The sequence below is a fragment of the Saccharomycodes ludwigii genome, chromosome IV (genome assembly GCF_020623625.1).
Source record: "Saccharomycodes ludwigii strain NBRC 1722 chromosome IV, whole genome shotgun sequence".
Taxonomy (NCBI): domain Eukaryota; kingdom Fungi; phylum Ascomycota; class Saccharomycetes; order Saccharomycodales; family Saccharomycodaceae; genus Saccharomycodes; species Saccharomycodes ludwigii.
In genome coordinates this window covers 1,521,866-1,532,337 of record NC_060203.1, presented here as the reverse complement: position 1 = coordinate 1,532,337, position 10,472 = coordinate 1,521,866, and the positions used below count along the sequence as shown (strand labels likewise).

The window sequence follows — 10,472 nt, the reverse complement described above, 5'->3', positions numbered from 1 at the left end:
ATTTCCTCATTCTTGAAAGTTTTAAATGTTTCTTTTGTTGATTGAAAGTGAAAGTTTTGATTATCTATTCCGAAATCGGACTATCCACTGTCCGAATATTTTAATGGTTGTGTGTTTATCCGTTCATTAACAACGGTTTTTTTTTTTTGCTTTGCACATTTCTTTTTTTTTTCTTTTTTTTTTTTTTGGTATTAGCATTTTAATATATATCATTATTTTTTCGATTTTAAAACAATTTACTCATCATAAGTATCAAGTTTTAAATATATTTTATATCTTAAATATAATGTATTAAACTTACTTAGCAATAAGTGATATAGCTACATCAAAAAAAAAAAAAAAAAAAAAAAAAAAAAAAAAAAAACAATGGCTACCGTACTACCACCACCATCTAAAAAGCAAAAAAAAGAAGCTCAAAAACCTAAGGAAATTGACTTAATCCCAAAAGATTTGCCAAATGTTTTGATAAAATTTCAAGCATTCGATACTGGTGAAAGTGTTGGTGGATCGTTAAGAGTCCCAGGAGATATCACCGAGAAACAACTGGAGGAATTGTTAAATAATTTGCAAGGTACCAATGATGATTCTGTTCCATACACTTTCAGTTGTAATATCGAGCCAGAAAATAAATTAATTGATATAAATGATAACTTGTATACATCTATTTTAAAGCCTGGTTATAAAACTACCGAAGATTTTATAACGTTAGTTTACACGCCAAGGGCTGTTTTCAAGGTTAAGCCCATAACTAGAAGCTCTGCAGCCATTGTGGGCCATGGTTCTACAATTTTATGTTCCGCGTTTGCTCCTAATACGAGTTCTAGAATGTGTACCGGTGCAGGGGATAACACTGCCAGGATATGGGATTGCGAAACACAAACTCCTATGGTCACTCTATCGGGACATCGTAATTGGGTCTTATGTTGTTCATATTCCCCAGATGGTAAAATTATTGCTACTGGGTCAATGGATAACACTATAAGGTTATGGGAGGCGAATACTGGGAAACCGCTTGGTGATGCCTTAAGAGGACACGGTAAATGGATTACAGCGTTGAGCTGGGAACCTTTACATTTAGTTAAGGAAGCTGAATTACCTCGTCTAGTTAGTTCTAGTAAAGATGGCACTTTAAAAGTTTGGGATTGTACCTCTAGAACATGTCTATATACTCTAAGTGGACACACGAATTCTGTGTCTTGTGTTAGATGGAGCGGTAGTAATGTTATTTATAGTGGCAGTCACGATAAAACGATAAGGGCTTGGGATATGGGTCAAACAGGGAAATGTATAAATATACTAAAATCACATGCACATTGGATAAACCATATATCATTAAGCACTGACTATGCTTTAAGAGTTGGTGGATTTGACTACAAATCCGAAAAATCAATTAGTGAAACAGAGCTAAGAAAAAGAGCTTTAATTAATTTTGAAAAAATTGCAAAGAAAAATGGTAAATTAGAAGAATATATGGTTACTTGCAGTGATGATTTTACTATGTATTTGTGGAACCCGTTGAAACAAAACAAACCGATAACAAGAATGACGGGACATCAAAAATTAGTCAATCATGTGCAATTTTCCCCAGATGGTAGGTATGTTGTAAGTGCGTCTTTTGATAATTCTATTAAATTATGGGATGGTAGAGATGGTAAGTTTATTTCCACTTTCAGGGGCCACGTTGCACCAGTTTATCAAGTTTCTTGGTCTTCTGACTGTAGACTACTAGTTTCATGTTCTAAGGATACTACGTTAAAGGTTTGGGATGTTAAGACAAAAAAATTGTCTGTTGATTTACCTGGACATAAAGATGAGGTTTTTACGGTTGATTGGAGTGTAGATGGTAAACGTGTTTGTAGTGGAGGAAAGGATAAAACAGTTAGGATATGGACACATTGAAGAATTGGAGGGTACCTATGTAGTTGTTTTGAATTTACTTTTCTTTTTTTTTTTTTTTTTATGTTTAATGTGTTAATTACTATTAGTAAAAATAAATAGTTTTTTTGTTGTTTAAGTATTTGTTCTTAATTGGATTGGTCATTGCATCATTTATTTATTTCTTTTTTCGGTCTTCGGGAAATAAAGATTTACGAATGTCCGTCGGATGTGGGATAAGGATAATAAAATAAAAAAAATAAATTAATGAAATTTTTTTTTTTTTTTTTCATTTTTTTCATTTTTCATTTTACTTATTTGGTACCGTAATATGTAGCTCTTTCACATAATCTTTTTTTTTTTTTTTTTTCTCTTTCAAGTATATATATCTATATATATATCTAATCTTAGTAGTATCAAAGAGTTATCATTAAGAAAATAAAGAAGAGCATTTCGTTCCACCATTTCATTGTATATACCCCATATATCTAGATGCTTCGTCAGTCGTTAAATTTAAGAACAGTTTTTAATACTAAAAATATAGTAAGATTACATTCTACTACTACAAGTAAACCCTTGGCTTCAGACGATCATTCTGCTGCTGCAAATATTGATGCAGTTGGGCATGCCTCGAAGGATTTATTTTCAGATCCAATAAGTGAATTTAAGGTTTTCCCTAAAATTGAAGATATCTCTCCATCAGAATTGGTTGGTGGTACCAAATTCGGTAAAAAAAACTATTTGGTGGAAAGATCATCTACTGGTAACTTACCGGTTTATACCGAATACAAATCTATGAAATGTTACACTGAAATAAGAAAGATAAGAGGCAATCCGATTCAGTTAAGAGACGATTTACAAGAAAGATTACCACATATTCCTAAAAAGCAATTTAAAGTTATTTTACAATCCAATAAGATTTTGATTGAGGGTAATTATGCAACTGATATTAAAAGCGTGTTATCAACCACTTTTTAAGCTTTTTAAAGTGGAAATCATTCCTATATTTTAACATATTTGTCATTTGAATAAGTTGATCCGTTTTCAAAATAGAGGTGATCATGTACATACTATCTATAAATACATATTTTAATTATTAAAGATTACATAATATAAATCAGTAAAATTAAATGTATATAAAAAAGTTTATACTATAAGTTAAAAAGAAAAGGAAAAGAAAAAAAAAAAAAAAAAAAAAAAAAAATACTAATCCTTGCTCATCTCCTTTCTTTCCCAAATATAAATAAGATCATCTTTTATAAAAATATTATCCCAGAAATCCCATATTAGATCCATATTACGGGTAGAAATAATCTCATCCAGTATTGAAAAGCCATTATGATACTGTTTGCCTAAATTTACTAAATAATCAACATTGAACCCATTGAAAATTTTAGTTTTACCAATTAATGTAAAGTTCGATTGATTGAATGAAGGGTATTGGCCAATAAAATAATCAAAGTTAGGCCATAACTCTGTCAATTCATTATGATCTTCAGTCTTGTCATAAGTGACATTATTCGTTGTTAGTTCACCGAACAAAGAAACACCAGTCATACAACTTGCGACATCCATGTGAACAGATACATCTGATACATTTTTACTCAAAATATAATTATTGAAAACCTGTAAAGCTTCACCGCCTGGATAATTCCAAGAGGAAATGTATAAAAATACTAAAGATATGGCAAAGGACAATAGTGGGGATAATGAGATTAACAAACAGATGACTGTATTTAAAACACTTTCATTGTTTAAAGTACTAAAAAGGAAAGAGGCACCACTAGCACCTAATAAAGTAATACCTGGAATACTATAAACAATAAATCTCCATTCTTTGTGTGGTTGAAAGGACATTAAAATAATGTGCAAAAATGAACAAGCCCAAACATACTTTAGATTGTAGTTGATGCAATTCTTCAACCCGGCCCAATTTAGCATTAAAACAGTTGGTGGTAAGAAAATCATTAATAAGTAGCCGGTAAAATAGGTTAAAAATGGAGATGTACCCCAATTTTTGCTTTTGCCGCCAACTACATTGAATACAAAAGATTCTAATTCAGGAACAGTCCATCTCTGCCAAAAATAGCTATCAATAGTCATAGTAACACCTAAACCTAAGCCAACACCGATAATAACCAATCTAATCACCCTTTTAACGGAAATCTCTTTGGCTAGTAATAAAACAATGGTCAATGAAACCGCAAAAACACCTAGTTCCATTCTGAAAATAATACCGGAGAAACATAAAAGTAATATACTTTGAGCAAATTTACCGTTTACACACCAAGCCAAAGCAATATTGCTCAAGGGTAAACTTAACATGAAATTGGGCAACGTTCTTGTACTGTAAAACATCAAATGAAACTGGGTTAAAGTAAATACATTAAACCAATTCCCAATGGAAGAATTAACTTTTGTTTTTACAATTTTGTTTAACTCGATTTTATCCTTTTTTTGAGCTTGATACTTTAAATATATTAGGGAAAGACCGTTTAATAAACCAACCATAGCACGGGCGATAATTTGAGAATCCAGTTGAGTTTGGGAATTGTTGAAATATGTAAAAGGTTTACTTAATACAGAAATTATTAGTGCACTAACAAAAGTTCTTGGAACTACACCTGGAAATTTCAAGTGGTCATATTTAGAAATGTCGAAAATTCCATAGTTTAAGATATCGTGGATTGCTTGTAGATTAAAACTTTCTTCAACTTTGGTATATGGGACAACAATTAAATGCAAGGTAATAACGACGATTAATAAACTATCTGATATAGTCCAAAAAGGTAATGGTTGTTCGTAATTCTGTTTGTTTGTTGTAGCATTAAAAATAGGTTTTGATGAATCAACTTGATCAATTTCTATTATTTCTTCTTTAAATTCTACAACTTTTGAATTTTTATCTTCTTGATGGTTGTTAGTAGCGGATTTTCTCTTGGACATCGTTGTTATAGTTTTTGTTGTTGTTGTTGGTTAATAAAATAAAAGGTGACAAGGATACAATCTTTTTCTTATATATGTTTTTTTTTTTTCCATTTTTTTTTTTCCATTTTTTTTTTTCCATTTTTTTTGGCAGTTGTGCGAATTCAGCATTTTATGAAAAGGCGCTCTTAAAAATTTATGTCGGTTCAAACAATTGTCGGTTCATAGCATCTACCAGCATAAAAATAAATAACAGCTTGCGTTTTATTTATAAATGATATACAACTTTAAATAAAATATTTCCATTATATAATTTCTTTTTTCTGGAATAAATTTAATCACTCAATCATGTCTTAGTGAAACCACTTTATTATTCTTTTTACTGTACAAATAATAACCCAATGACACAAGTATACTAATACCCAAAAGTTTGGAAAATATATTCCCAATATTACTATTACCTGTACCGCTAACAGATAAACCATTGTGATGATTATTATTGGCTTTAATTATCTTTTCAGTATGTAAATCATTGTAGCTTCTTAAGCTACCTTCATTATAGGGATCAAAATGAACGCTGTTCCCTTTAATATCTTTACCATCCCTAAATTTTTGTACTCTTTCCATGTATTTGTTTTGCATAAAGTCTTTGTTTTCTATTTTTAAGCTATCGACTTTACAGTTAACTATCTTAACTTTTTTCAATTCCATTTCGTCAACATTTTCAGTTTCCAAAAATTGTACCTTATCCAACAAGATATCTAAACCCCTAGTTACTTGACCAAAAACAACGTGCTTGCCATCCAAATCAGGTAATGGTTTCATAGCAAAATAAAATTGGCCAGCGTTAGTGTTAGGTCCTGAATTAGCCATGGCTAGTCTACCTGGTCTATCATGTTTTAAATGGAAAGTTTCATCATCGAACTTCATACCATAGATACTGAATGGGCCAATATGTGGCAAGACATTACCACCTTGAATAACGAAATCTTTGATGATTCTATGGAAAACAGTATTTTTGTAGCCAACTTCAAAAGCTTTTGCTTCATCTTTTTCATTAGGCATTAAAGCACGAACACCTTTTGACAAAGCTACAAAATTGGCAACTGTTTTGGGAGCTAAAGTGCCATATAATTCTATATCAATTTCAGTTGTAGTATATTGTTTCAAATCCACATCATAATATTCAATAAAAAAGAAAACACGATCCGTAACTGGAGGATTTAATTCATAAACTTGAGATGTTGGTACAGCAAGTACGGATCTAAGGGTGATATTGAATAGAAATAATACACTAGTAAGTAGTAAATTGATTAACATTGTCTTGTGTTGTTTTATTTATTTTTTTTTTTTTTTCTTCTTCGGAAGTAAATTATACTTGATAATTAATGTCAAATAAATAAATAAATAAATAAATGGACAAGTTATAATTTATTATTTTGTTGTCTAGTCTTCCAATATATAATTTTTTTTTTTTTTTTAATAGAAAGAAGAACAAGCAGCAATATTCATTTGCTACGTGTTCTTTTTCGTTTTCTCTTGTCAAATTTTCATATTTTTGTCAAGTTCCCATATTTTTTTGGGTTTTTGTGTTTGTATCCGATTATAGCGGATTAAAAAGTATTCGGATACTGGATAAATAGTAACGAGATTCTTTATTCCAGGGTCACGTGTAACATTAGGATATAATTGTGTACCGGTTATTGCCGTTTCTTAAGAAAAAAGAAAATGAGAAAAATAGGAGAAATTTTTGTTTATCTTTAAAAAAAAAGAAAAGAAAGAAAGAAAGAAAGAAAGAAAATAATTATAGATAAAAATAAGCTTGGATTATAATACCTAATCGCTAACTACCAATACAAAATAATACGGAATCAAATATCGTGCTTCAACAAATAGTTTATTTTTTTTTACAACCAAGCATTATCTCTAGTTTTATTATTCTTACTATTAGTCTTTTTCTCTTTCTCTTTCTTTTCCTTTTCCTTTTCCTTTTCCTTTTTTTACAATTTTATTTAGGCCTTTACAAGATTCAAACATACAATAGTTTTAATAATATAGACATATTAAAGTTAAAAAAAAAAAAAAATTAAAAATAAAACTATAAAAATGTCAAGCGAACCAACGATCAGCATAGACAATAATATCCCTAACAATAAATCATCATCTCCTTCTTCCCTTTCAATAACCAAGTTCGAAGCCGATGACGAGGATGAACCCGAGTTAAATGATCACACCATTACCAATCATAACGAAAATAAAGGCTTGTATTACTTATTGGCCTCTCAATTATTCAATAGTATTATGGTAATTTCCACAAAACTATTGGAAACAGATCCCAACTTTAAAGATGATCCAATTAACCCGTTACAAATCTTGGTTTTTAGAATGTTAATCACCTTTATAGGTACACTAATATACATGTTTCTAAATAAAAATCATATCAATGACGTCCCATTTGGCCCAAAGCCAATGAGAAAGTGGCTAGTTTTAAGAGGGTCATTAGGGTTTTTCGGTGTTTTCGGGTTATATTTCAGTTTACAATATCTAAGCGTTAGCGATGCCATTGTTATTACATTTTTGGTGCCTAGTGTAACTGGTATTTTAGCCACCTTATTATTACGTGAACGCTTTTCTAAAATGGAGGGCGCATGTGCCTTAACTGCCTTATGTGGAGTTATATTGATCGTAAGACCGTCCTTTTTATTTGGGGGCGAAGATGACATTGCTGAAGGTGAAGATGATAGTGCTGAAAGCAAAAACGCGAAGAAGAGATTGATTGCCTCCATTGTTGGCTTGGTCGGCGTGTGTGGTGTTAGTTCTGTTTATGTAATCATTAAGCATATTGGCAAAAGGGCGCACGCCATAATGAGTGTCACCTATTTTTCATTCCTATCCTTTTTAATATCTTTATTTGGTATATTGTTTATACCTTCGATGACTTTCAAAACACCTCAAACTAAGGGACAATGGTCTCTATTCTTTCTTATTGGATTTAGTGGGTTTTTCATGCAATTGTTGCTAACATTAGGAATTCAAATGGAAAAGAAAACTAGTAGAAGCGCATTGATGAGCTATTCGCAAATTATTTATGCTGTTTTTTGGGATTTGATTATTTGGAAACATTTACCATCTTTGACTTCATTATGTGGCATTATAATTATTGTCAGCTCAACATTATTTGCAGTTAAATATAAAAACAATCATGGTGTAAACAACGGTTCTAAATTCGAAGGGGTACAAGATGGTGTTATAGATAATGAGATGAGTTTGGAGGGAAATGATGATATAGATTTTGAATTGGATGATATTGGAAATAATGCAGCTGAATTTGAAACGCTAGATACTAATACCGCCAAAAATCCTGTAAACTCCGCAAAGGAACTACACATCTTATAAAACTAGCGCAATATTTATTGACAGAAAAGAAAAAAGGAAAAAACCTAAAATAAGCTACACTCTTTCAATAACTATATATATATATATATATATATTGTATTATTTGTTTATATTTGACCAAATTGTCATCACTATTACATATATATTCATTAAAAATACACGTGTCATGTTTCAAATCAAATGAAAAATAAGAATAAAATAAAATGCATCACTTAGATATTATTACCAAATCGTTATATACAAATATGTACCGTATTATCTAATTCATTTTCTAAAAGATTAACGTCTCTCAATGCCTAAAACTTTAGTGATTTTCTTAACACATGCAACAGCATCTTCATCATGGAATCTTTCAGCAGTTAATTGTAAAGCAACTGGTCCACCAATGTAGTCTTTAGGATCGTAGATAACCTTACCGTCTTTCTTCCAAACCATTGCTTCATATTTGTTGCTCTTTAATGGACCAGCCAACTTATCAATTGTATCAATTTTATCATCATGCACAACACCTGATGGGAAAATGACATTAGGATAATCCAACAAATTCCAAAATGAAGTGTAACCCCAGTATAATGAATTTTCCTGCTTTTCAGATGGACCACAATATGTTGGACTTAAAATAAAATCTAATTTCAATCCCTTGAAGAACTTATTGAACATTTCAACCTTTAAAGAATCTCTTTTAGCATTAAACATTCTATTTTCATACACACTACGTTCAACACCGCCATCAAAATTCAAGAAATGTCTTGTCAATTTTTCCAATGGTTCACCACTCTCGCCAAACATACCTAATTGAACTTTATTACCATCACAAGTATATAGTCCAATATTCATCGTATAAATTTCTTCCATTTCCTTTTCACTGTACCAATATTTACTTAGGTCAACAATTTCAAAATCCTCGCCCGCTTTAGAAAGTTTTTCGACAACAGATTCCATCCCTCTGGTAACAGCAGGGTATGGGGTAACCAAATTGTCATCAAACAAAACACCAATTCTAATTTTTTTTGGTAGTTCAACTTTGGTGTTCCAGGCAATAGGAACACACAAAGGATCGTATTCCCATGGTTTACCTTCATTTAAGTAATTTTCAGTAAAATACTCCATTTCTTCAATACTTCTAGCCAATGGACCTTGAACAGCAACAATGCTTTCTTGGCCCTTACCACCACTTAAACCATTCATTAAACTAAACCTTCTGGTTGTTGGCTTCAAACCAAAGATATTAGCAAAAGCAGCTGGTGCTCTTATACTACCACCAATGTCACTACCTACACCAATACAACTACCATGGGAACCTACACAAGCACTTTCACCACCAGAAGATCCACCTGGACTTAGTCTGGTACTTACAGGATTTCTAGTTCTACCAGTAATAACATTACCAGTGTCCAACCACATGATAGCTTGAGGTTGAGCTGTTCTGATATGGAAATTGGCACCCAACTTATCCAAGATCTGGATAGTGACACCTGATTCTTTGGGGATGTTTTTTAAATAGGCAACATATGAAGCAGACGTTTGTTTGCCAGCATAATTCATTTGTTCCTTCAAGGAAACTGGAATACCGTGAAATGGCCCAATTAGTTTACCGTGTTCAGCCAAGTATTCATCTAGCTTCTTAGCCTTACTTAAAGCTTCTGGAATTAAAAATTGCATACCACAATTTGTAGAAAATTGAGAAATAATGGCAGCTTTGATGTATGCGTTAATGATTTCAACAGCTGTTAATTTTTTATCCAATTGTTTATCCAAAAGGTCCTTAATGGAATATTCATTAACAATAACCAATTCACTTGGGGTTAATAACTTTTCCAAGTACTGTAAAGCATTAATTGGCTCAGAGTCCAATTGCTCCGCTGGTGCAACAGTATCTTTGCACTTAGCATAGAATTCAGGATCATAGTTTTTAATTTGCTCTTCACGTGCTTTGTTGTATTCTTCGATTAAGGGGGTAAATTTAGCAAATAATTCTGGATTTTCAGTAGCATATAAAGTTTTTCCAAATGACATTTTTTATAAGTGCTAGTATTTGTTGTTTTTTTTTTTTTTTTCCTTTTTTTTTTTTAATAAGCTTGTTTTCTTACTCGTGCTGCAGTATATATTTTATCAATTGAAAATTAGAAAATTTAAAAGATTTGCATGTAGAAATAACATGGCGAAACAGCAAAGAAAGAGCATATAAAATTTATTTTTTATTATAAAATCCTTCTTTTTTTTTTTTTTTTTTTCACTGAATATATTTCTTCTTTATATATGAATATAATTCTTTC

The 10,472-nt window shown here is 31.1% G+C and overlaps 6 protein-coding genes across 6 annotated transcripts; 3 read left to right on the top strand and 3 right to left on the bottom strand.

Moving 5' to 3' along the window:
* Positions 1–366: 366 nt before the first annotated feature.
* On the top strand, positions 367–1,899 carry RSA4 (Rsa4p; the record flags this gene model as incomplete). The annotated part of the gene is made up of 1 exon (XM_046078264.1): positions 367–1,899. One exon carries the CDS (start codon positions 367–369, stop codon positions 1,897–1,899), a length of 1,533 nt encoding a protein of 510 aa, XP_045934667.1.
* A 468-nt stretch (positions 1,900–2,367) lies between these two features.
* IMG2 (mitochondrial 54S ribosomal protein mL49) lies at positions 2,368–2,853 on the top strand (the record flags this gene model as incomplete). The annotated part of the gene is made up of 1 exon (XM_046078263.1): positions 2,368–2,853. The coding sequence occupies one exon, from the start codon at positions 2,368–2,370 to the stop codon at positions 2,851–2,853; it is 486 nt and encodes a 161-aa protein (XP_045934666.1).
* A 228-nt stretch (positions 2,854–3,081) lies between these two features.
* ALG12 (dolichyl-P-Man:Man(7)GlcNAc(2)-PP-dolichol alpha-1,6-mannosyltransferase) lies at positions 3,082–4,821 on the bottom strand (the record flags this gene model as incomplete). Its single annotated transcript, XM_046078262.1, has 1 exon — positions 3,082–4,821. One exon carries the CDS (start codon positions 4,819–4,821, stop codon positions 3,082–3,084), a length of 1,740 nt encoding a protein of 579 aa, XP_045934665.1.
* A 321-nt stretch (positions 4,822–5,142) lies between these two features.
* On the bottom strand, positions 5,143–6,120 carry SCDLUD_003736 (uncharacterized protein; the record flags this gene model as incomplete). The annotated part of the gene is made up of 1 exon (XM_046078261.1): positions 5,143–6,120. The coding sequence occupies one exon, from the start codon at positions 6,118–6,120 to the stop codon at positions 5,143–5,145; it is 978 nt and encodes a 325-aa protein (XP_045934664.1).
* Positions 6,121–6,906: 786 nt separating this feature from the next.
* SCDLUD_003735 (DMT family transporter) lies at positions 6,907–8,196 on the top strand (the record flags this gene model as incomplete). The annotated part of the gene is made up of 1 exon (XM_046078260.1): positions 6,907–8,196. One exon carries the CDS (start codon positions 6,907–6,909, stop codon positions 8,194–8,196), a length of 1,290 nt encoding a protein of 429 aa, XP_045934663.1.
* A 279-nt stretch (positions 8,197–8,475) lies between these two features.
* SCDLUD_003734 (uncharacterized protein) lies at positions 8,476–10,212 on the bottom strand (the record flags this gene model as incomplete). Its single annotated transcript, XM_046078259.1, has 1 exon — positions 8,476–10,212. One exon carries the CDS (start codon positions 10,210–10,212, stop codon positions 8,476–8,478), a length of 1,737 nt encoding a protein of 578 aa, XP_045934662.1.
* Positions 10,213–10,472: the final 260 nt, after the last annotated feature.